This window comes from Sorex araneus, chromosome 2, assembly GCF_027595985.1.
Source record: "Sorex araneus isolate mSorAra2 chromosome 2, mSorAra2.pri, whole genome shotgun sequence".
In the NCBI taxonomy this organism is placed as follows: Eukaryota; Metazoa; Chordata; class Mammalia; order Eulipotyphla; family Soricidae; genus Sorex; species Sorex araneus.
The window spans coordinates 136,661,796-136,689,735 of NC_073303.1; the positions used below are offsets into that span (position 1 = coordinate 136,661,796).

The following is a 27,940-nucleotide window of genomic DNA, read 5'->3' on the forward strand; positions in this document are numbered from 1 at the left end:
AAGAACTTCTACGTTATTTCTTATTATTTGATTTGTGTTATACAACTTTGATTATCTTACTGAATTTTCAAAATAGCTCATGCAAATTCACTGTTCAATTCCTTAATAAGACTAAGAATTGAACTTTCATAAAATCCATCAATTTCACTCCTTGGAGTACACCAAAAAGCCAAAAATACAACGCAGAAAAGACATTTGCTTTCCTATTTAATGAAGCACTATTTATAATAGCCAAAATCTGGAAACAACCCAAGTACCCAAGAACACTGTATTAGAAAAAAATGATTGTTCATATCACAATGGAATTCTACTTGGGCATAAGGAAAGATGAGGTCATGAAGTTTGCTGCTACATGAATGAATCTGGAGAGCATCACCTTAAGTGAAGTGAATCAGAGGGAGAGGGACAGACAGAATTATCTCTCTCAATGTAGGTTATAAAGAAGCATGATAGGGAATAACAAACGCCAAAGGCAATAGAAACAAAGAGTCTGAGATCTGGTGCTCCTCAGGAAGCTTGACACAAGAGAAGACACAACAATGGTGGAGGGCAAACATGCTGGCCATAGAGGCAGGCTGTGGGGCAGGGGGTGGGAGGGCGGGAAACTGGGGCATTGGTAGAGGCAAGTGGGCATTGATGAAAGGGACTGACACTGGAACATTATCTGCCTGAAACTCAATCATGAATAACTGTAGTTCACAGCAACTCAATAAAAATATATAAAAATAAATTAACAGTCCATTAGAATCCAATTCCTGTGTTGTTGATATTCATTTCTGAAGTCTTTTCCCTTCATTCATTCTGTCATAGGGTTTAATTGGTTTTACATAGTGCATGTGTGATTTTTGTGAAATTGGGTATATAGTGAGAGAGGTCAAATTGTGATAGGGTTTAATCAGTTACTATCCTGAGTGTGGGGACAGTGTGAATTGATTGGATATCCTCCAGTGATAAACAGAAGAAAGTTACCTGAGACACTGGACTGGTTTCTGGTTGTGCATTGAGAGGGTCATTTTTCCTGATACAGCTTATTCTGCCCTGTTTCCTGAATGTGACCCTCATAAATGTGTCTGCGTTTCTCTCTCTCTCTCTCTCTCTCTCTCTCTCTCTCTCTCTCTCTCTCTCTCTCTCTGTGTGTGTGTGTGGCATAGTTTAAAATTTTTTCTCCAATCCAAGTTAGTTCTCTTTGGGTTGAAATAGTCAACACAACAACCAACCAAGAGAGACTCTGATGCAATTCACATTCCCTACACAGTATGGGTTCTCATGGCTGACAACCCATTCAGAGTAACCAGATCACTCTTACCATTCTTTCCTGCATAACTGCGATTAAAACCATTGACATTGACATGGGAGACTGAGTTCTCATCTGTCCCATGAAAGAGCTGCTTCTCATTTATTACATTGTTATTCTTGGAACCCATGGCTTTCTTCTTTGTCTGGTAGCTATTCCAGAGAGGTAGATTCTGAATCCTCTCAATCTGAAACCAATCAGAAAAATTTACTAGTCTCGAGAGCACATGACAAGGTATAGCAAATGAAACACAATCACCATTTTTATACATATAAAGTATAATAATAAGAGTAAATTCAAGGTTGGGGAGACAGTGTGGGAGGTAAGTTACTTTGCCTTCATGCCGCTACTTTGGCTGCAGTCCTGATTTGATCTCCTGCACAGCATGTGAGAGCGTCTCTAGGAGTGACCCTGAGCATAGAGCCGGGAAATAGTCGAGCACTGCCAGATGTGAGCCCAAAATAAGCAATAATACTGTAGTTTTAGGATCATAGCGATACTACAGGAGTTCTGGTGCTTACTTTGCAAGTAGCCAACCGTGGTTCAAATCCCCAGTACCACATATGGTTCCCTACCCACTGTCAGAAGTGATCCCTGAGCGCAGCACCATGAATAAGTCCTGGATACTATCTGTTGTGGTCCCCAAACAAACAAGAGCAAATTCGATGACAGTTGTCAGCTTTCTTATTTAAGTATCTTTTTTAGATCAAATGTTTTACTAAATAAGCCCTGTTTTCTCTCTTTTCTTTTGTGGCCGCCTGGCAATGCTCGGGAGCTATTTCAGCTCTGTGCTCGGAGAAACTTCAGTGGTGTTCAGGCGACCATATCTTGCTAGATTCCCAGTGGTGTTCAGGGCACCGTATCTCTCTGATCATTAAACCAGGTCTCCAAGCATGTATTCCAACCCGTTGAGCTACATCTCCAAACCCAAACTTCTAACACTTTTAAATGCTGGATATTAAAAAAATTCTAAGCCATGTTTTATGATAAAAATTTTTAAATGATATTTTAGCAATATTTTGTTCTCAAGCACTGTTTAGGGAGTCTTGGGGCCCCACTCACAATTCTTGGCTAACCTGGCCAGGGTTCAATGCAAGAGACCCATCCTTCTAGGATATTAGTTTGTCTAGCCATGTTCTGACATTGGGGAAAGTCTTAGACAGCCTAGACAAGAACACTAATGAATATAAAATTATCTTTTGTCTGGTTAGAAGAGTGGTACATGAAATCTGTCAGAAGAAATATTATTTCAGAGCAAAATAACCATGCTTTATGTTAACTACAGAAACTGACCACCAGGGATATTATGGAAGCTCTTGGGCCGTGAATTGCAGGATTCAAGAGGAATCAGACAAATCTATAATCTATTAGAAAACATGCTTAGGGTAAAAATATTCAGATAAAACAGAGTCAGAATGTGGGGCTCAATGACACACAGGCCTAAACACTTTTAAAAACTCAATGTCATAAAAATAATTTTTAGAATGCAGGATTACTGCTGCAAATCAGAAGAGGCAAAGAAAGATAATATGATGAAAAGAAATTTTAAATCAGATTTTTGTGGGAGGAAAAGATTTAAGAAAGCTTTTTGGGGAAACAAAGAGATAGTACAGAGTTTAAGGTGCTTGCCTTGTATGCAATTGACCAAAATTCTATCCCTGGTACCATATTTGATCTCTTGAGCACCATCAAGCACTGAGAAAAGCATGGTGAAGTCTAATCCACTCCACCACACAAAGAATGATATCTTGAAATATGAATATGAAATTATCAGTAGATAGTGTGGATTTATGTTAACATCACTTCCTAATAATGGTACCATTACCTCAAAGAATGCCTTCATTTCAAATCCTAGAAATATGAAGTAGAATATTCTTCAATGCCATGATTACCTCAACTTATGCCAAATGTTTCATTACAGATGGAGGAAGAAAAATCAAATGTAGCAGAAGTTTTGAATCTAGATGGATGTTTATGGATGCTAAAAGTCATAGTGACAAGCGTTAAAAAATTCAGTGACAAGTGCTAAAAAACATGAGGATAAGAAATCAACCCAAAAATCAGGCAGAAGGAAAGAAATAACAAAACTTAGAGCAGAAACTAACGACATAGAAACCCAAAAAATAATCTGAAATATCAACAAAACCAAGAGCTGATTCTTTGAGATAATAAACAAGATTGGTAAATCACTAGCAAAGCTCACAAAGAAAGAGAGAGAACCCAAATAAACCAAATCAGAAATGAAAGGGGACATCACAACAGAAACCAAAGAAATTCAAAAGAGCATCAGAGACTACTTAGAAAGTCTGTATTCCACAAAACAAGAGAACCTAGAAGAAATGGATAAATTTCTGGATTCAGGGAACCGAGACAACGATGCCCACTCCCACCACTTCTGTTCAATATAGTACTGGAAGTACTCTCAATAATGGTTAGGCAAGAAAAGGATATGAAAGGCATTCAGTTAGGAAAGGAAGAAATAAAGCTCTCACTATTTGCAGATGATATGATACTATATTTAGAATACCCTAAGACCTCTACCAAGAAACTCCTAGAAACAATATAGACTTGTACAGTAAAGTTGCAGGCTATAAAATCAATATCCAAAGGTCCATGGCTTTCCTCTATGCAAAAATAAGAGAGAAGTAAGTGACATGAAAAAAAGCAATCCCGTTCACAATTATGCCTCAGAAAATCAAGTACCTTGGATCAGCTTAACTAAGGAGGTAAGGGACCTGTATAAAGAAAACTATAAAAAGCTACTTCATGAAATAAAATAGGACACGAGGAAATGAAAACATATCCTCTGCTCATGGATTGGGAGAATTAACATTGTCAAATTAGCAATACTCCCCAAAGCACTGTACAAATGCAATGCGATCCCTATAAGGATACCCATGAAATTCTTCAAAGAAATAGAGCAAGTGCTCCTGAAATTCATATGGAACAATAAGTCCCCACGAATAGCTAAAGCAATTCTTGGGAAAAAGAAGATGGGAAGCATAAACTTCCCCAACCTCAAACTTTACTACAAAGTGGTAATAATTTAAACAGCATGTACTAGAACAAAGGCAGAGCCAAAGATCAATGGAACAGGGTTGAATATCCTGACACACACCCTCAAATATATGATCATCTAATCTTTGATAAGGGAGCAAGAAATATGAAGTGGGCAAGGAAAGCCTCTTTAACAAATGGTGCAAGAAATAAAGGACGACACTATGAAATGGAGACACATCCCCTGCTCGTGGATAGGGAGAATTACTATTATCAAAATGGCAATACTGCCCAAAGCACTATACAAATTTAATGCAGTACATATCAGGATACCCATGACATTTTTCAAAGAAATAGACAAACACTCCTGAGATTTATATGGAACAATAAACACCCATGAATAGCTAAAGCAATCCTTGGAAAAAAAGATGAGTGGTGTCACCTTCCCCAACTTCAAACTCTACTACAAAGCAGTAGTAATTAAAACCGCATGATATTGGAATAAAAACAGACCTGCAGACCAATGGAACAGAGTTGAATATCCTGTCACAGGAGACAAATATATGGCCACTTAATCTTTGAGAAAAGAGCAAGAAATGCAAAGTGGAACAAGGAAAGCCTCTTCAACAAGTGGTGCTGGGAAAACTGGATAGCTACCTGCAAAAAAATGAACTCTGACCTCTGTCTAATGCCAGGCACAAAAGCCAGATCAAAGTGGATTAAAGATGTCAATACCAGACATGAATGTACAAGGTTCATCGAAGAAAATGTAGGCAGAACTCTCCATGACATTGAAGCTAAAAGGATATTTAAAGACGAAACAGCACTGACCATGCAAGTGGAAGCAAACATAAACAAATGGGACTACATCAAACTAAGAAGCTTCTGCACTTCAAAAGAAACAGTGATCAAAATACAGAAAGAGTCCACAGAATGGGAAAGAATATTTACCCAATACCCATCTGATAAGGGATTAATATCCAGGATATACAAGATACTTGTAGAATTGTATAAGAAAAAACCTCCAACCGCATCAAAAAATGGGGAGAAGAAATGAACAGAAGTTTCCTCAAAAAAGAAATACAAATGGCCAAAAGGCACATGAAAAGATGCTCCACATCTCTAGTCATCAGGGAGATGCAAATCAAAACAACAATGAGATATCATCTCACACCATAGAGACTGGCACACATTCAAAAGAACAAAAGCAACCAGTGCTGGCGTGGATGTAGGGAAAAAGGGATGCTCCTTCATTGTTGGTGGGAATGCTGACTGGTCCAGCCTTTCTGGAAAACAATATGGACAGTCCTTCAAGTACTAGAAATTGAGCTTCCATATGACCCCGCAATACCACTTCTGGGAATATATCCCGAGGATGTAGAAATGACATCTATACCTACATATTCATTGCAGCACTGTTGACAATAGCCAAAATATGGAAACAACCCAATGCCCTAAAACCGACGACTGGTAAAAGAAACTTTGGTACATCTACACAATGGAATACTATGCAGCTATTAGGAGAGATGAAGTCATAAAATTTGTTTATAAATGGATAAACATGGAGAGTATCATGCTAAGTGAAATGAGTCAGAAAGAGAGGGACAGACATAGAGGGACTGCACTCATTTGTGGAGTGTAGGGTAACATCACATGAGGCTGACACCCAAGGACAGTAGATACAAGGGCCAGGGGGATTTCCCCATAGCTGGAAGACTGCTTCATGAGCGGAGGGGAGAAGGCATATGGAATAGAGAAGGGATCACTAAGAAAATGATGGCTGGAGGAACCAGTTGGGATGGGAGATGCATGCCGAAAGTAGATAATGGACCAAACATGATGACCTCTCAGTGTTTGTGTTGCAAGCTAAAATGCCCAAAAGTAGAGAGAGAGTATGGGGGATATTGTCTGCCTTAGAGGTAGGGGTAGGGTGGAAAAGGGGGATATACCGGGGGTATTGATTGTGGGGAATGTGCATTGGTGCAGGGATGGGTGTTTGATCATTGTGAGATTGTAACCCAAACATGAAAGCTTGTGACTATCTCACGGTGATTCAATAAAATTTTAAAACTAAAAATATAAAACCAAATGGTGCTGTCAAAACTGAACAGCTACATGCAAAAAGTGAGTTCAGACCTCCACCTAATCCTCATGTACAGCAGTCAGATAAAAATGAATTAAAGAGAATCTCCTCTCCGCGCCGCCCTGACCCCTTCTCTTGCCCAGGTAATTGGGACTGCCCTCCTGCAACTCTGCTCAGTGTGAAAGAGCTCTTCGGTCGCCCCCCCCCTCGTGTTCTGGGGCTCTGAAGCCCCCCACCCCCACACTGTCGCCCTTAGTCTCCTTTCCGTGCCACCCTGATCCCCTTCTCCTGCCTAGGTATCAGTCCTGAACCACCCAGGTTTTCGCCTTGTTTTTCCACTAGGTTGTCAGGGGCATGTCCTTACATTGGGGGCATGGTCTCAAAAAGGGGCATGGCCTCCTTTTGGAGCTTTGGCCGCTCATGCAGCCGCAGGTATTTCTCCCCTTTCCTGCATCGCGCTTAGGTCACAATCTGTACAACCTATTTCTTTGAAGAACACCCTGGCCATCTTAGTCACTATATGCTAATAGTCAAGTACCCTATCCTATCCAAATTTCACAAAAACTGCCAGTGAACACAACAAGCAGCACAAACGCCCTCTATAAAGAGATCATAGCCTCATGTCTTCAATAGAAGCCCTACATAAGCTAGGAAGAGCACCTGAGAGTAAGGCCCATAACAACATGAAGAAACAGTGAAAATAGCCACCATCAGGAGAGAATGAAGAAAAGATCACAGAAACCTCAACAGGGACTATCCACAAATACAACCTCCTCTCAGATAGAATTCAGAGAGGAAATCGTGAAGATGGTTGATGAACTCAAAACAACTATGGAACGAACATCCAATAAATTTAGGGAAGATATGAACGCAGCATTGAAACGAACTACCAAGATAATACAGGAAGAAATGAGAGCAGAAATTTTAAAGCTACCAACAGAAGGACACAATTAAAGGAATTGGTAGATGAAATAAAAAAAACTCAGTAGAAGACCTCTATAGTAGAATGGCTACAGCCAAAGAAAGAATTAGTGAGCTTGAGGATGAGCTACACAAAGCATATAGGCAACAACAAATAATGGTAAAAGACCTCAAAATGGCTCTAGAGCGAATTAGAGTCCTAGGGGATGACCTCAAGAGAAAGAACATAAGAAACTTTGGAGTACCAGAAGCACAGGGAACCAATCCCAATGAAAAAACCAAAGTTAAAGATATCATTGCTAAGAAATTCCCAGAGCTAGAGAATGCGGGCATCCAGATCCAAGTAGCCCAAAGGGTGCCAGCTAATAAGGGACCCAAATAGAAAATTTCCAAGGCATATCATAGTCAGAATGATGAATGACGTGAATAGAGACACAATACTGCAAGCAGCAAGATCAAAGAAGGAAATCACATACAAAGGAGCACCCTATCAGATTCACAGCAGACCTATCAGAGGAAACCTTCCAAGCCGAAAGACAATGGTGGGATATAGTGAAAAACCTCAATGAAATGAATGCCTCACCATGAATACTTTACCTGGCTAAACTCTCAGTTAAAATTTAAGGAACTATACATTATTTCACGGAGAAACAACAGCTCATAAACTTCATACACTCAAAACCAAACTTAAAAGAAGAACTAAAAGGGATACTATAAGACAAGGAAAAGCACTACAAGAACAACAAACCCTACAGAAAGATGGCACACAATCCCCTTACAATAATTTCTCTTAATGTCAACGGACTACATTCATCAACCAAGAGGCACAGAGTGGCAAAATGGATTTGGAAACTAAACCCAACTTTCTGCTGCCTAAAAGAAACACACCTGAACAGTCAGAGCAAACACAGGCTCAAAGTAAAAGGATGGAAAACAATTCCACAAGCAAAAAAGCTGGGGTGTCCATACTAGTATCTGACAACATAGATTTCAGGCTGAAAAATATGGGAAGGGACAGAGAAGGTCATTTTCTATTCATCAAGGGTATGTATAAAAGGAAGAAATCACACTCTTAAACGTATACGCACCTAATGAGCGGCCAGATAAATACTTAAAACAACTCATAACAGAATTTAAGGAGGACATCACTAGCACCACGATAGTAGTTGGAGACTTCAACACTGCCTTATCACCTCTGGATAGATCGACAAGAACAAAACTCAGCAAGGAAACAATGGCTCTGAAGGAAGAAATGGAGACAGGGCTAATAGACCTATACAGGGCTATACACCCCCAAAAGAAAGAATACACCTTCTTTTCCAGCGCACATGGAACATTTTCCAAAATAGACCACGTTCTGGGTCACAAAACATACCTCAATAGAATCGGGAAGATATAAATTGTATTAACTATCTTTTCAGACCATGATACGCTGAAGATAGAAGTTAATCACACACAGATGCAGAGAACAAAATCAAACACCTGGAAATTAAACAACTCATTGTTGAACAATGAGTGGGTCATGGAGTAAATCAAGGAAGAAATCAAAAGATACGTCGAAACAAATGAGAATGAAGACACAAGCTATCAGAACCTATGGGACACAGCTAAAGCTGTGTTAAGGGGAAAATTTATAGCCCTGCAAGCATTCATCAGGAAGAAAGAAAGGGCCTACATAGATAGCTTGACTTCACAGCTCAAGATCTTAGAAAAGGACCAGCAAAAAGAACCCAAACCAGATCGAAGGAAAGGAATAATATAACTAGCATCACTTGTCATCCCATTGATCTTTGATTTGCTCAAGCGGGCACCGGTAATGTCTCCATTTGTCCCTGTCGCGAGCCAGTGCAGCCCAATGATATCTGCTTGCTCCAGGCACAGGGAGAGCCTCAAATCGTTAATTCAGGTATTTGACAAAGAAATCTAGTTGGTGGGCGGTCACGAGGTCTTCTGACATCCCATGGAATCCAGTCAGTAACAGCTCAAGTCCAGTGGTAGTCTCTGACTCACATTACATGACCGTCCCATCTGATTTTTGATGCCTTGGCAAAGGCGATAGCATCCCTGATTCTTGACCATCGACGGAGGTCAGAACTCCTGATTCCTTCTCTCACTTAAGTGAGACGTGGTACTCCTAGCATAGCTCTTTCAATTTCTCTTTGGGATACCCTAATAGTATTCTCATACTGTTTGCATAGGGCCCAGGTCTTTGAGGCATATATTAGTGCAGGAAGAATGGTGGAATCGAAAAGATGTGTCTGGAGTTGAAGGTTCTTCATTCTCTTAACCACTTCTTCGACTCTCTTGAAGGCATTCCACGCTGCTCTCTTCCTTCTGTGCAGTTCTGGCACCAAGTTGTTCCTCATGTTGATTCTCCACCAAGGTATACATAGCTGCTACATTCGGAGATGTTCGTTACATTAAGAGCAAATGGAGCTTCAGGGACCAGTTTGTTTTTCATGAACACCGTCTTGTTGAGATTCAGCTGCAATCCGACCTTTCCACACTCGTGATCGAAGTCGGCCAGCATTTGTGCTGCTTGGCCAACGTTTGGTGTTATGAGAACGCAAAGAAGAGGTAGTATAATTGCCAACCGTCTATCTTCACTCCCATTCCTTCCCATTCCACTCATCGCATGATGTTCTTGAGGGTGGCACTGAAGAGTTTCAGTAACTTGGAGCAGAAATTAACGACATGGAAAGCCAAAAAAACAATCGGAAAGATCAATGAAACCAAGAGCTGGTTCTTTGAGAAAATAAATAAGATTGATAAACCACTAGCAAGATTCACAAAAAAAAGAGAGAGAGAACCCTAATAAACTGAATCAGAAATTAAAACGGGGACATCACAACATAAACCAATGAAATTCAAAACATCATAAGAGACTACTTTGAAAGTCTGTATGCTATTAAACAAGAGAACCTAAAAGAAATGGATGAATTCCTGGATTCCTACAATCTCCCAAGACTGAACCAAGAAGACTTGGAATACCTGAACAGACCTAATAATATAAAGGAAATTGAAACTGTAATCAAAAGTCTTCTCAAAAACAAAAGCCAGGCCCATATCGTTTCACTAGCGAATTCTTTCAAACATTTAAAGAGGACCCGTTGCCAGTTCTTCTCAAGCATTTCCAGAAAATTGAAAAAGTAGGAACCTTCCCAAACAGTTTCTATGAGGCACAGATCTGCCTAATACCAAAAGCAAATAAAGACACTGCTAACAAGGAAAACTACACGGCAATACCCCTGAAGAACACAGATGTGAAGATCCTCAACAAAATACTAGTAAGTAGAATCCAAAAACTCATCAAAAAGATCATACATCAGACCAAGTCGGATTCATCCCCAGGATGCAAGGATGGTTTAACATCGGAAATCAATCAACATAATCCATCACATCAACAAAAGTAAAAATAAAAACCATATGATTATTTCAATAGATGCAAAGAAAGCATTTCACAAGATCCAACATCCATTTATGATGAAAACTTTCACCAAAATGGGTTTAGAAGGAACTTTCCTCAAGATAGTCAAAGCCATCTACCACAAAATTGACAAGCATTATCCTCAATGGAGAAAAACTAAGGGCCTTTCTTCTAAGATAAGGGAAAGACAAGGATGCCCACTCTCACCACTTCTGTTCAACATAGTACTGGAAGTACTTGCAATAGAAATTAGGCAATAAAAAGACATTAAGGGCATACAGATAGGAAAGGAAGAAATCAAGCTCTCACTAAAATCCTAAAACCTCTACTAAGAAACGCCTAGAAACAATAGACATGCACAGTAAAGTTGCAGACTATAAAATCAATACCCAAAAATCCATGGCCTTCCTATACACAAGTAGTGAGACAGAGGAAAGAGACATTAAAAAAACAAACAAACAATGCCATTCACAATTGTGCCCCAGAAAATCAAGTACCTCAGAATCAGCCTAACTAAAGAGGCTTGGATCTCTACAAAGAAAACTACAAAAGCCTACTCCATGAAATAAAAGAAGACACAAGGAAATAGAAACATATTCCCTGCTCATGGATAGGAAGACTTAACATTGTCAAAATGGCAATATTCCCTAAAGCACTATACAGATTCAATGCGATCCCTATAAGGATATCCATGAAATTCTTCAAAGAAATTTATCAAGAACTCCTGAATTTCATATGGAGTAACAAACGCCCACGAATAGCTAAAGCAATTCTTTGGAAAAAGAAGATGGGAGGCATCACCCTCCCCAACCTCAAACTCTACTACAAAGCAGTAACAATTAAAACAGCATGGTATTGGAACAAGGGCAGAGCCGCAGACCAATGGAACAGGGTGGAATATCCCTATACACCACCGCAATTGTTTCAACATCTAATCTTTGATAAGGAGGCAAGAAATGTGAAGTGGAGCAAGGAAAGCCTCTTTAACAAATGGTGCTTGCAAAACTGGACAACTACATGCAAAAAAATGGGCTCAGATCTCTGTTTATCACCATGTACAAAAGTCAGATCAAAATGGATTAAAAACCTCAACATCAGACCACAATCCATAAGGTACATTGAAGACAAGGTTGGCAAAACCCTCCACGACATTGAAGTAAACGGTATCTTCAAAGATGACATGCCACTGGCCAAGCAAGTGAAAACAAAGATAAATAAACCTTAAACTAAGAAGCTTCTGCACCTCAAAAGATACAGTGTCTAAAGTACAAAGACAGCCTACAGAATGGGAAAGCATATTTACCCAATACCCATCTGATAAGGGGTTGATATCAAAGATATACAAGGCACTGGTTGAACTCCACAAGAAGAAAACTGCCAACCCGATCAAAAAATGGGGTGATGAAATGAACAGAAACTTTCCCAAAGAAGAAATCTGAATGGCTGAGAGGCACATGAGAAAATGCTCTATATCACTAATCATTAGGGAGATCCAGATCAAAACAACAATGAGATATCATCTCACACCACCGAGACTGGCCACATCCATAAAAACAAAAACAACCGGTGTTGGCGCGAATGTGGGGAGAAAGGGACTCTCCTTCACTGCTGGTGGGAATGCGGAAAAAATATGGATGATTCTCAAAAAAATTATAAATTGAGCTTCCATTTGACCCAGCAATACCGCTCCTGGAATATATCCTGGAGAGAAAAAGGTATATATAAATGAGATCTACATTTCTATGTTCATTGCAGCACTATTTACAATAGCCAAAATCTGGAAAAAAACGGAGTGCTCAAAAACAGATGACTTGTTAAAGAAACTTTGGTACAGCTACACAATGGAATACTATGCAGCTGTTAAAAAAGATGAAGTCATGAAATTTGCCTATAAGTGGATCAACATGGAGAGTGTCATGTTTAGTGAAATGAGTCAGAAAGAAAGAGATAGATATAGAAAATCGCACTCATATGTGGAATATAAAGTAGCAGAATGAGACACTAACACCCAAAAGTAGTAGAAATTAGAACCAGAAAATCTGCCACACAGCTTGGAAACTGGCCTCACATGGTGGGGGAAAAGGCAGCAGAGACAGAAGGGAACACCTAGTAGAGAATGTTGGGAGAACCCACTCGGATTGAAAGTCGTGTACCAAAAGTGGACTATAGACCAAACATGATGGCCACTCAATACCTCTATTGCAAACTACAACATTCAACAGGAGAGAGAACAGAATGGAATGCCCTGACACAGAGGCAGGGTGAGGTGGTGGGGGTTGGGGTGGGTGTGGTAGGAGGGATACAGGGAACATTGGTGGAGGAGAATGGGCGCTGGTGGAGGTTGGTAAACCAAATACAAACATGAATGTTCATAAGTTTGTAACTGTACCCTACAGCAATTAACTAATAATTTTTTTAAAAAAATGGATTAAAGACCTCAACATCAGACCAGAGTCCATCAGGTACATTGAAAACAAGATCGACAAAACCCTCCATGACATTGAAGCTAAAGGTATCTTTAAAGGTGACACACCATTGGCCAAGCAAGTGGAAACAGAGATAAACAAATGGGACTACCTTAGACTGAGAAGCTTCTGCACCTCAAAAGAAACAGTCGCCAGAATACAAAGACAGTCTACAGAATGGGAAAGGATATTCACCCAATGTCCATCTGATAAGGGGTTGATGTCAAGGATTCACAAGGCACTGATTGAACTCCACAAGAAGAAAACATCGAACCTCATCAGAAAATGGGGCAATGAAATGAGCAGAAACTTTCACAAAGAAGAAATTCGAATGGACGAAAGACACATGAACAAAATGCTCCTTATCACTAATCATCAGGGAGATGCAGATCAAAACAACAATGAGATATCATACCACAGAGACTTGCCCACATCCAAAAGAACAAAAGCAACCCGTGTTGGCATGGATGTGGGGAGAAAGGGACTCTCCTTCACTGCTGGTGGGAATGCTGACTGGTGCAGCCCTTTTGGAAAATAGTATGGACGCTTCTCAAAAATTAGAAACTGTGCTCCCATTTGACCCAGCAACACCATTTCTGGGAATATATCCCGGAGATGCAAAAAGGTATAGTAGAAATTACATCTGCACTTGTATATTCATTGCAGCACTGTTTACAATAGCCAGAATCAGAGAAAACCTGAGTGCCTGAGAACAGATGACTAGTTAAGGAAATGTTGGTACACAATGGAATACTATGCAACTGTTAGAAAAGATGAAGTCATGAAATTTTCATATAGGTGGGTCAACATGGAGAGTATGTTGAGTGAAATGAGTCAGAAAGAGAGGGACAGACATAGAAAAATTGCACTCATTTGTAGAGTATAAAGTAACAGAATGGGAGACTAACACCCAAGAATAGTAGAGATAAGTACCAGGAGGATTACTCCACAGTTTAGAAGCTGGCCTCACATGCTGGGGGGAAAAGGCAACTGAAATAGAGAAGGAAACTCCAAGTGAATGGTGCTAGGAGGGCCCACTCTGGATGGGAGATGTGGGCAGAAAGTAGACTATAGACTGAACATGATGGTCACTTAATACCTCTATAGAAAACCACAACACCCAAATTGAGAGAAAGAGAGCAAAATGGAATGCCCCTCCACAGAGGCAAAGGGGGGGTGGAGTGGATGGGGTGGGGGTGGTGGGAGGGATGCTGGGACTATTGGTGGTGGGAAATGGGCACTGGTGGAGGGATGGATGCTCGATCATTGTATGGTTTAAATGCAAGACGAAAGTCTAAGTTTGTAACTGTACCTCATGGTGATGGAGCGATAACACAGTGGTTGGGTGTTCGCCTTTCACGCGGCCGACCCGAGTTCGATTTCTCTGCCCCTCTCGGAGAGCCTCGCAAGCTACCGAGAGTACTGAGCCTGCGCAGCAGTGCCTGGCAAGCTACCCGTGCATATTGGATATGCCAAGAACAGTAACAATAAGTCTCTCAATGAGAGATGTTACTGGTGCCTCCTCGAACAAATCGATAAGCAAATAAAAATTTTTAAAAAAGAAATCAACCATATTTCGTGCTAATGTTTCACATCACAGCAAACTTTCACAGAGGGTCTCAAATAAAATCTATCTTTGCTCTTTTTTAATATAAGAGAAAATACATGGGAAAACTCAGTGAAATAATGTCTCTGTATACGAATGTCAAAATGGTGAGTTTCCAGAGCCCACTACAGACACTGCTGGTCAGCCAGAAGGTCTTGCTTCATCTGGACTTGGCATCTCACACAGTGGGCAATCAACCACCACCAGATGGTTGTGAATGGTACCTGAATTACATATATTTGGTATTTTAGAACCGGCCATCAATAGTTCAGAACCAGTCTGAACACTTGAATCACATCAATAGTTCAGAGTTAGTCATCACACTTGAATCACATTGCATTGATGTCTCATAGAACTGTATTACTAGATTTGTTTACACTGAGGGATTTAAAAAAACTTGTAGTATACAACTTGCTAAATTTTTCTTGATTTTATTGTTTTTGGGACTGTTCTCTAATACTTGATTTTTGGGAGAAAACTCTCTCAAAAGTCCATTTAAGTGTTGTAAAAAGCTGTCCTGCTTCTCAATAAGTGGTTTTTTTTTTTAATCCATGGTTATAAACCTTAATAATGTTTATTTGCTTTGTCTGCTAAGAAGCTCATGAACAAATTTGTGGCCCTCATCTAGGATTTCAGGTTAGGCATTTATATGAATGACAAATATATCAGTACTAATTTTTCCAGTATTCTTTTTAATCCACTTTTAAAACCTAGTATTTCATCTAACAGTATGATAAACGTATTTCCAGGGCACTTCAATTTTTTTAATAAGCATGTTTTAAGTGATTTTAAATTCATGAAAACAAAGATGTAGTATATAAATAAAAAGTAAGAGAAAATATAAATTCACGATTTATTGGCAAACATTTTATTGTGTATAAAGGGAACCATGTAAAAATGTAGCTTTACTTAGAAAGACTAGAAGTAAAAAGATGAACTAGTAAAGAGAAAGATAGTGCTATAGTGAGCAAGGAAGTTTTACAGAAAGGAATTTACCACATACACTTTACGGAGAAATCCTATGCCACTGGAATAAAATTCTAGTATCTGAGCCAGATATTAGATGATGGTTTGAGAGCTATCAGCATTGAGATAGTGGATGAAGTCAAGAAGGGTAAAAACATTGATGAATTACAGAGATTCATAGAACCAGGAGTCCAAAATCCTGTATTTAAAGCTAAAATTAGGATTTTTAGGAAAAACAGATATCAATGATAGTACAATAAAATAGAATGTATTCACTTTAGGTGAAGAAAGCATCAGAATAATATTGTTATTCAGTATGATATAAGTAGCCATTTGAGAGCATAATTTCAGAGAGAAACATTAATGTTTGTAAGTGGAAGATGTAAAAACAAATAAGATGAACAAGGAGAGGAACGATTTGATTACTTTGGAAGTAATTTGTGTTGCTCTGTGAACATAAACACATAATCCTCATCTGGGGGGGCCTCCAAATGTCTCTTTGTGCTGATTGCTAATTACCCAATCCAACTTGGAAGTCTTCTGTACCTAAATACACAAAGTAAATGAATATATTTACTATTCTTACCATATTACAACATAGTGTTGTGTAATAACTAACATAAGGAACTCAGTCTTTATTATTATTATTATTATTGAATCACTGTGAGAACAGTTACAAAGCTTTCAGGTTTAAGTCTCAGTCATACAATGATCAAACACCCATCCCTTCACCAGTGCCCATGTTCCACCACCAAGAACCAGAGTATACCCCCCTGCCACCCCCCCACCCTGCCTGTGTGGCAGATGATTTTCACTTTATTCTCTCTTTACTTTGATTCATTCAATTTCGACAGAAAACCCACTATTATTATTTGGAATTTCCCCCTAACAATCAGACCTGCCGAAAAGGCATCATTAGATAATTTGTTTTCTAACTTCATCACAGCGGGAGCAATAGCACAGCGGGTAGGGCATCTGCCTTGCATGCAGCTGACCTGGGTTCGATTCCTCTGTCCCTCTTGAAGAGCCCGACAAGCTACCGAGAGTATCTCACCTCCATGGCAGAGCCTGGCAAGCTATCCGTGGTGTATTTGATATGCCAAAACAGTAACAACAAGTCTCACAACGGAGATGTTACTGGTGCCCACTCGAGCAAATTGATGAGCAACAGGATGACAATGATACAGTGATTGCTGATAATTAAGAGCATATGATGTCGCATGGCCGAGAGATCGGCCATGCGGTTTTGGAATTCTGGTATTTTAGTAATTAAGTCCAGAGATATTTGCCAGCAGCCACTGCATTCCGAGATTGGTTTGTATGCCTCTGGGATCATGGCCATGCAGGAGTGGAAGAGCTGTTCGTGGGCGGCCACTTGGGGTCTCATTTGGGAGGGGGCAGGGCTGGTTCTGCGCCCCCCATCACGAGATTTCCGGGCACCCCATCACTGCAAACTCCTTCCTCTCTGTACAATTGGCTCTGAAAGGTGGTGGTCACCAAGCTGCTACAAAGGGGAAAAGGCCAAGGGACAAAAACCCTTCCCCTTCCCGAGCGGCATGGGGCCATAGCTTAGTTCACAGTCCAGGAGCATTTCTGCCAGCAGCCACTGCATTCCAAGATTGGTTTGTGTGCTGGACCCCAGACGGAGAAATTCAGTCTTGGGCATGTTTTTTCCTAGAGTCTACTACTTTGGGAACCCTCTCCAGGTGGGAAGAAACTTACTTAGTATTAAGATTTGAAAGTATGACATACAACGTCATGCATATACAATATCTCAGGAACTTCATAAACTCAAAACCAACTTTGAAAGAGCTGAAGGGACTATTGTAAGGCAAGATGAACCTCAAAAATACAGCTAACTTCTAGAGAAAGATGGCACAAAACCCCATGACAATAATCTCTCTCGATGTCAATGGTCTAGTTAAGACCATTAAGAGACAGTATTAAAATGATATTAAATATTGAATCCAACATTCTTCTGCCTATAAGAAACACATTTAAATAGTCAGTAAACACAGCCTCAAAGCCTAAGGATTGAAAAACTATTCTTTATGCAAACCACTACTTCAAAAAGGTCAGGGTGACCAGATTAGTATCTGAAAACATAAATTTCAGGCTGGAAAAGGTTACAGGAGCCATCAAAGCTCAATTTTAATGACAAAAAGGATATATACCAGTTAGTCACTGTCATCCCATTGCTCATCGATTTGTTTGAGCGGGCACCAATAACGTCTCTCATTGAGAGACTTATTATTACTGTTTTGGGCATATCCATCCAGCCATTGGATATGGATAGATATATACATCATGAAGAAATTACACTCCTAAATATATAAACACCAACGAGGTACCAGAAAAAATACTTGAAAAAACTAATAGGCTTCAAAGAGAACATTGGTAGCAGTGCAATAGTAGTTGGAGACTTCAGCTTTGTCACCTCTTGATAGATCAATGAGATTAAAACTCAGAAAGAAAATACTGGATTTGAAGAATGAAATGTGAAAGAGGGAGCTAGTAAATATACACAGAATTTTTCATCCCCCAAAAGCCAAATGCACATTCTTCTCCAATGCACATGGGACATTCTTCAAGGTTGCCCACATGCCAGGTCACAAAATATAACTACATAAAATTTAGAGGGTAGAAATTGTATCGACTATCTTTTCAGACCACCATGCACTGGAAAAAGAAGTTAATCGCACACAGAAATGGAGAATCAAACACTTGAAAATTGAACAATACGCTACTGAACAACCAGTGGCTTAGAGAGGAAATCAAAGAGGAAATCAAGAGAATCCTGGAAACAAATGATAATGAACACATGAGTTAGATCCCCCAGATCTTGTGGGACACAGAAAAAGCAGTGTGAAGAGGAAAGTTTATAGCTCTGCAAGTGTTCATCAGGAAGGAAGAAAGGGCAAATAACTTGATTTTGCAATTTAAGATCTTGGAAAATGATACCTGACACTTTTACTACTCCCCCTCTTCCCTTCTTGCCCACCTCATCCCTGGCCAACCCTGGAAGTGTCTTTGTGAACTACTGATGTGTGACATTAGAGAGTTTATATTGAATGATGGTTCTTTATTTTTCTTAGTCAATTTCAACCTAGCCTTGCACAACTTGTCAAAAATCTAATTGCAGTCAATTTTAAAAGGGATTTCCTTCTTTTCCTCCGATAGACCAGCATATGAAAAAAAATAAAAAACCATAAACAACAACAACAAAAAAAAAAGATCTTGGAAAATGACCAGCAGAAGGAGCCCAACCCAGGCAATATAAAGGAAAATAATAAAACTTAGAGCAGAAATTAACAAGTTGGAATTAAGAAAAACTAAAAATATCTAAAATCTCGATGAAATCAATAGCTAGTTCTTTGAAAAAAATAAACAAGATTTATAAATCATCAACAAGATTCACAGAGAGAGAGAGAGAGAAAACCCTAATAAACCGAATCAGAAATGAAAAGGGAGCATCACAACAGTAACCATAGAAATTCTAAGGATCATCAGAGATAACTGAGAATCTCTATGACCTTTATGCTGTGAAACGAGAACCTAGAAGAAATGGATACGTTTTTGGATTTCTATAACTTCCCAAGACTTAATCAAGAGGATTTGGAATACCTGAGCAGAGCCATCACTATCAAGCAAATCAAAATTCTTCCCTGAAACAAAAATTCAGGCCCAGATGGATTCATGATTAAATGCTTTCGAACATTTAAAGTGAACCTACTGCTAATCCTTTTCAAACTTTCCCAGGAAATTGAAGAAACTCCCAACCAGTTTCCATGAGGCAGATATCACTCTGATACCAAATAAAAGCAGACAGACACCACAATAAAATAAAATAAAGAAAAGGAAAATTATAGGCAACTATCTTTGAAGGACATAGATACAAAGATTCTCAACAAAATATGAGTAAATGGAATCTAACAACTCATCAGAAAAGATGATACACCATGACTAAGTATGGGGTGCAAGGATGGTTTAACATTCACTAGTGAATTAACAAAATACACCATACCAATAAAAGGAGAAAAAAAACAATTACCATATCAATGGATTCAGACTAAGCATTTGAAAAGATTCAATACCAATTAGTGATTAAAAAAAGACTCTCAACAAAATGAAAGTTGAAGGAACTTTCCTCAATATAGTCAAAGCTATCTACCCACAACCTCACAGAAAGCATTTCTCTATGGGGAAAAGTAAAAGCTAAGAAGAGAGACAAGAAAAGGTTGACCACTCTTGCCACTCCTATTCAGTATAGTACTGGAAATACTTGCCATAGCATTTAGTCAAGAAAAAAACATAAAGGGCATCCAGATAGAAGTTCCTAGGAACAATAGATTTGTAAACTAAAGTGGCAGGTTACAAAACCAATATGCGAAAGTCTATGACTATCCTATATACAAATAATGAATGGGAAGAAAGAAATATTTAAAAAAGCAATCCTGTTCACAATTGTGCCACAGAAAATCAAGTACCTCGGATCAGTTTAACTAAAAGATGAAGGACATATAGAAAGAAAACTACAAAACAGTACTTCAAGAAATAAAACAGGACATGAGGAAATGGAAACACATTCCCTGCTCATGAATTGGGAGGATTATCACCAAAATAGCAATAGTTCCCAAAGCACTATACAGATTCAATGCAGTCCCTACAGGGATATCCATGACTTTTTTCAAAGAAAAAGATCAAACACCCCTGAAATTCATATGGGACAATAAACCTCTGTGAATAGGTAAAGCATTTTTTTGGAAGAAGAAAATGGGGGGCATCACCTTCCCTAACTTAAAAATGTACTACAAGGTGGTAGTGATTAAAATAGCATGATGTTGGAATAAAGACAGTCATGCAGATCAATAGAATGGAGTTGATTATTCTGACACATCTGATCAAGTATCACTGTATCACTGTCACTGTCATCCTGTTGATCATCGATTTGCTCGAGCGGGCACCAGGAACATCTCCATTGTGAGACTTGTTGTTACTGTTTTTTGGATATTGAATATGCCATGGGTAGCTTGCCAGGCTCTGCCATGCGGGTGGGATACTCTCGGTAGCTGGCTGGGCTCTCCGAGAGGGACAGAGGAATTGAACCTGGTTCAGCCATATGCAAGGCAAATGCCCTACCTGCTGTGCTATTGCTCCAGCCCCTGATCAAATATATAATCATTTAATCTTTAAAAAAAGGAGCAATAAATATGAAGTAGAGCAAGAAAAATGGATTAAAGACCTCAATATTATACATGAATCCATAAGTACATGGAAGAAATCATAGGCAGAACTGTCCATGACATTGAAGCTAAAGGCACCTTCAAAGACGAAACACCACTGACCAAACAAGTGGAAGCAAAGATAAACAATCCGAGTACATTAAACTAAGAAACTTTTGCATCTCAAAGTACATGTGATCAGGGTATAAAGACAGTTCATGGAATAAGAGAAATTATTTACCCAGTGCACTTCTAATAAGGGGTCAAAATCAAGGATTTATAAAGCATGGGTAGAACTTTACAAGAAAAAACATCCAACCCCATCAAAAAATTGGGAGAAGAAATGAACGCAAATGCCCACAAAGATGAAATTCAAATGGTCAAAATGAGCATGAAAAAATGCTATATGTCATGGATCAGCAGAGTCTCTTGCTTGCGCGTCTGGCTGTATTCCCCTCCCGGCAGCCAAAGACCTCTGGATCCTAGCCACAGCCATGCTCAAGACCCCTCTCCACATGTTCGGACAAGCCTCATGCATGGAGGTACTGGCAGAGGAACCCAGGTGTGTGGGACCCGGGGCTGAGACCTCCAAGCCTGCTCGGATTGGGACTGGGCCTCCTCCTCTCAGATTTCCCATTTCCCAGTAGCTAGGCGGTCACATCCAGGGACTGCTCCCAGAGCCGTGTAATCCTGTCAACAGCCAGCATCCAGAGACTTAAAAGCAGGCTCACAGAAGCGCGCAGCCACTTTGCAGCTGCACGATATCTTATAGCCTACTTCTCTCTCTCTCTGGGAGAACCTGGCAAACTACTTGGAGTTTCCTGCCCTCATGGGAGAGCCTAACAATGTTCCCATAGTGTATTAATATGCCAAAACCAGTAACAAGCTGGGTTTCATTCCCCTGACCCTGAAAGAGCCTCCAGTATGGCATTGTTGGAAGGACGAGTAGAGAGAGGCTTCTAAAATCTCAGGGCTTGGAGGAATGGAGACGTTACTGAGACCGCTCGAGAAATTCGACGATCAATGGGACGATGATGATGATGATGATGATGATGATGATGATGATGATGTCATGGATCATCAGGGAGATCAAGTCAAGACACAGTGAGATATCATCTCACACCACAAAGACTGGCACACATCAAAAAGAAGAAGGGTAACCAGTTCTGGTGAGGATGTGGGGAGAAAGGGATTTTCATTCATTGTTGGTGGCAATGCCAACTGGTCCAGCCATTTTGGAAAACAATATGGGTATTCCTTAAAACACTAGAAATTGAGCTTCCATTTGACCCAGAAAAACCACTCATGGGAATATACTCTGAAGGTGCACAAACACATTGCAGAAAAGCCACCTACACTTCTAAGTTAATTGCAACACTATGCATAATAGCCTGAATCTGGAAACAACCTGAGTGCCCAAGAATAGATGATTGGTTAAAGAAACTATGGTTCATCTTCACAATGGAATACTATGCAGCTTTTAGAAAAAATGAAGTCATGAAATTATTTTATTAATGGATGGACATAGAGAGTATCAAGTTGAGTGAAATGAGTTCGAGGGAGAGGGACAGACATAGAATGTGTGGGCATTTGAGTAGTTAGGATAGAGATTGGACCACTGTGACATTAACTGTTGAAAATGATCACTCTAGACAAGAACTAAGTACTGAAAGGATGTAAAGGGATATACCTGATATTGCAAACTATAATGCCAAAAAGGAGAGAGAGAGAGAGAGGGAGAGGGAGAGAGAAAGGGATGGGGAGAGAGAGAAGTACCTGCTATAGAGTCAGGCTGGGGGGACGGGTGTGGCAGGAGGGAAACATTGGTGGTGGGAAGTGTGCACTGGTGAAGGGATGGGTGATTAAACATTGTATGACCAAAGATCAATCATGAACAATTTTGTAACTGTGTATCTCACAGTGATTCAATTTTTAAAAAGAAAAAACCTTAATTTTAGTAATTATTTAATTATGGTGACATGAGATGACTCTAGATTGGAAATCTAAATCTAATTACATTAAAATATTCCTACCTAAGTACTAATATCTCAAATCTGTGTAGCTCTGTGACTAGGGGAGATCAAACATGGTGATATGGACATAAAATAAATTTTTAAAACTATTTATTAGGATACAAACACAGCTCTAAGATTAAATTGTGCTTTTTATTCCACAAGGATGGGATATACAGTTATTAAGCTAAGAAAAATAAGTCAAGAAATCAAAGTCAATTATTGAAACAGCGGGATGCCTGGGCAGTCTCGGGCCGGGGCCGAAGCTCGGGCTCTGGCTGAGATTCGACCTGGGTGGCCATGCCTTTGCACAGCCGTGTGGCTGCGGAACGAGCAGGAGCCAGAGCCAGCTATATGACTTGGGGTTCCAGCGAGTGCTTGCAACCATGTATCCAGACTGTGAACTAAGCTTTTGCTCCATGCTGCTCCAGGAAGGGAAATGATTCAATTTCCAACTTAAATCTCCCTGGACTTAATTACTAAAATACAGAAATTGTAAACCATGTGGCCGCTACTGCGGCCGCGCAACTTTTTATTTCTTCATTCTCATCAGTGGAAAACTAATTATCAAATATTTCCTTGTCAATAGGGCTGTATTCTTGGGGGATAAATTCCAACAAAAATAGTGAGTCTGTGTTGAAACTCCAACAACAATAGTGAGTTTTGTGTTGAAATATGGAATGTAATCAAGGTAAAGAGAAAAGGAAGTGAAATTTATCAGTTACGTGGAGGGGGGGGTTGGGGGTGAGAGGTGGGATGTAACTTTTTTTATTATTGGTGGTGGAATATGGGCACTGTGAAGGGACAGGTGTTTGATCATTGTATAACTGAGACATAAGCCTAAGAACTTTGTAACTTTCCACATGATGATTCAATAAAATAAATCTAAAAAAATAAATCAAAGTCAATTATTACTGAATGGCTACATTCATAGGTGGAATATTAATAATAAAAAAAATTAACTCAAGGGTTAGTGCCACACAGCAGGTCAACCTGTACCTTCGGGGCAAGTGCATCAGCAGCCCGATGGTGCCTTCAGGTTTCCTGATACTCCAAAATTGCTGCTGTGCCTCTGGCCAACAACTTGGGACCAAGTTTCCCAAGAAATTAAACCATCAAAAGTTAGGTATGTGGGACTCACTCCCACAAACCACCTCTGGCCCAGCTATACAAGATCATTTACTGGCCTTGCTTCAGAGACCCATAAATAAATCCCAAAAGAGCAAAATCAGGCCATTTAAGCACATTAACAGCCATGATTCAGAGATTCAAAAATAAATCTCAAAAGAGAACAGACTAGGGGCTGGAGTGATAGTACAGCGGGTAAGGCGTTTGCCTTGCACGCGGCCGACCCGGGTTCGATTCCCAGCATCCCATATGGTCCCCTGAGCACCGCCAGGAGTAATTCCTGAGTTCATGAGCCAGGAGTAACCCCTGTGCATTGCTGGGTGTGACCCAAAAAGCAAAAAAAAAAAGAGAACAGACTACTGAGAGATGTTTTCCCCACCCGCGAACATGCTGGTTTCACCTGGGCACATTGGAGAGGGACAGATGTGTCCCTCTACTGGCACCTGCAAACCTCCAGAACCAAATCATCACCATATTTTCATGGCTGACAGAACACTACAAAAACAAATCTCAAACTCTGATAAAAATTGCTATTGCCAGAGCAAAAGGGTAAGGGGAATGAGAGGACTGGGTTAAAGGGTCATTTTGATAGTGATCTGGTCTTAGAAATTGGTGCTGGATTGGATGTAAAGCAGTTCTCCCCAAAAGTTGTTTTATTGTAAATCAATAGTGAATCAGTAATTTGTTTATAAGAAATACTCTAGGTATAATAGGAAGCTAATGAAAATATATTTATCCAGAACTATGATGGCACTATTCCTGCCATCAAGAAACTCCACATAAACAGAAGGCTTACCTTCTTTATGACAAAGGTTGAGCAGGTCTGATTAAACTGGCGTGCCACCTCTCTGTATTCTGCATGACTAGGTGGTAGGTCAACCACACAGATATTCTGTTGCTTCATATGACTCCAGTGTGAAGGGATTTCATCTGTAAGGTAGACATTGAGGACTCCCTCACACCTGGGAAACTCACACACACCATCCACATTCCTCAGCAAAACAAGGTATCACTATGCTCTTGCTTTATAAATTCTTACTGAATGAGTTCTAGAAGTTCATTATATTTCTAAAGAAGTGTGTTTTTTAATGTGTATGTATCACAGAGAGTTTACAGGACAAACTTAGTGCTTGTTTTAAATGACCCAATTATCTACCAGATCAAGATATCTTACAGGTGAAGCCTTTGCACCTGCATCTTAAGTTTTGATGATGCTCAAACTGTTGGCAGACTGTTGATATAGATTAGTTTATGCACATTCTGTTCAGTCTCTATTGTCACTTAATAAAATTGCATTTAGTAATATGACAATGGGCTGGAGTGATAGCACAGTGGGTAGGGGGTTTGCCTTGCATGTGGCTGACCTGGGTTTGATTCCTCTGCCCCTCTCAGAGCCCGGCAAGCTACCGAGAGTATCCCACCTGCACCGCAGAGCCTAGCAAGCTACTCTTGGCATATTCGATATGCCAAAACAGTAACAACAAGTCTCACAATGGAGATGTTACTGGTGCCCACTCGAGGAAATCGATGAACAACGGGGATGACAGTGCTGCAGTCCTATCTTGTCCTTAAGAGTTGAGTGGGTAGCAGGTTTTGTTCTGTGATATGATGTATTAGTAACTGTCTTCCCTTCTGGTAACCAGATACAACACTGGATGTGTCATTTCACCAAGGACTGTCACTAATTCACACTGATCTCATAAGAGTAGAAGATACTGAACTAGAAGCCAAGTACTGGGGTATGTATGTGATGGAGAGCAGAAATGGCATCTATGCAAGATAAATCCCTTCTTAGGAAGCTGATCCACTCAAAGAATTTGTTTGCTGCTTCCTGGTGAGTGTCTCAGGGAAAACTCCCTCAGGGCAAAGGAGGAAGTGAGTTTTTTCCCCGAGGTGGGGGGATGAAGGTTCACAACCAGCAATGCTCAGAGGTTATTCATGGCTCTCTCCTGGCTGGGCTTGGAGGACCATATGGGATGCCTAAGATTGAACCAGGGTCGACCACATGCAAGTACATGCCTTACCCATTATAATACCTCTCCAACCCCAGAAGTGATATCTGGGGGCAGCCCAGGCTGCTGCTGGTCCTTCCAGGCTGTCATTCAGACACCCACAGAGAGTGCCCACTCTGGCCACGCTGCCTTCTCCCTTCTGTTCTAGGAAACCTGGGTTCACTTTCCTGATTGATTCAGCCACTCCCTTCCCAGCAGAATTGTCTCTGAGAAACTGCAGAAGTGGAGGGATGGAAACAGATGCCAGGTCTGGCTTTAATTACATTACCGTGGTCATCTTGAGGCTGGTGAGGTGAGGGGAACACCATATTTTACCAGACATAATAGGAGCTCCTTAAGCTCAGACTAAGTTTTTTATTTGATAGCATGAAAATTACATGAATCCATCTACTCAAATACTATTTTGGTGTATGTACATAATAGTGTTAAGAGCAAAGTTGTTTTAAAATCATGAAGAACAAGAATGAAAATTCGACTCACCTCTAGCTTTCTGAAAGCGTTGAACAGGCAAAGTGACTCCATGTGCGTTTGTGGCTGTGTTTGTGGTGAAGTCTACTGTGTAGGTTTCATCTTTAATCTTGACATCAGTTGTCCTATTTCCTGCTTTATTTGCCTCCTCCAAATGCAGATTGGTCATTTTGTCAAAAGGATGAAAAGTGTTGCTGTCTTTATATTGCCATTCGACAAATTCACTGATATAGTTTGCTCGGTATTCCTGTTCTTTGTTCAATCTAATTCTCTTGACCATTTCCTCAATATTATTTCTAACCTCCATCACATCTTTGGCAATTCCCCTGACCTCAATCAAGGGTTTTTTGTGGTCAAAAGAAATGGAAACATTTAATTTAGCCTGTAGTGCTCTCAATTCCTGAACTTCAATTTCATCAAAGTCGTTGATACACTCATCCTCAATAAAAGAAGAAAACTGCTCCCTTATAATCAGATTCTGTATCCAGTAGATGGCATTGTTTACATGTTTTATATTGTAACCACACACTTGAAAAATTGCCAATTCTGTTTTCTTCTCCAAAATCAAAAAATTCTTTGGTTTTGGAAACGGTGAGAAAATACTGAGAAATGCTAAAAAGAAAAAGGATGGAGTATTATCTATGTCCTCTTTTTCTCATCACGTTGTATGCCTCATTAGCTTATTTATTGTATTACTGAGTTTGTACCTCCAAGCCCTTTACATTATTTTGCCTATACCCCACCTGCCTCCTCTGGCAACCACCAATCTGTTCTCTGTATGTATGAGTTCAGTTTCATTTTTTCAGATTGCCCATATAAGTAAAATACAGTGTTTGTCCTCCATTAGGCTTATTTCCATTAGTGTAATGCCATAAATTTGTTCCATGTTATCACAAAAACCAGGAATAGTCCTCTCCTGCCCTTCCCTTTGTTGTTGTGATTACACTTCCCATGGCACTAAGGACCACAATGCACTGCCAGAGATTGAACTCCTGCACTCAAGCATGAAGACAAGCACTCTACAACTGAGCCACATTTTGGGCCATAGGAATTCCTTTATACAGCTGAGTAATAGACTAAGTATATACACACACACAAACACACACACACATGCACACAATAAACTCTATAACTCAATAAACAAGTACAAATAAAATTGCAGGATCACACTTTTTTTAAAATCTTTTCCTTACTATTTTACATAGCCATTTCAACAATTAAAATTTCCACTAAACATACACAAAGTATCTTTTCTCCACAATCCCAGCAACACCTGCTCTTTCTAATTTAACTCAACAGTCATGTACTGAGATCTAGAGGACTGTGGCTTTGGCTATCA

At 39.9% G+C, this 27,940-nt stretch overlaps 1 protein-coding gene across 1 annotated transcript in view; it reads right to left on the minus strand.

Moving 5' to 3' along the window:
* LOC129398791 (protein mono-ADP-ribosyltransferase PARP14-like) overlaps positions 1–27,940 on the minus strand; it is a 129,463-nt gene that overhangs the window by 5,000 nt on the left and 96,523 nt on the right. Inside the window, exons 14-16 of the mRNA XM_055128147.1 lie at positions 26,614–27,213; positions 24,918–25,051; positions 1,307–1,481 (exon numbers count right to left, since the gene is read on the minus strand). Of these exons, the coding sequence (XP_054984122.1) occupies positions 1,307–1,481; positions 24,918–25,051; positions 26,614–27,213 (909 nt within the window). The remainder of the gene's footprint in view (positions 1–1,306; positions 1,482–24,917; positions 25,052–26,613; positions 27,214–27,940) is intronic.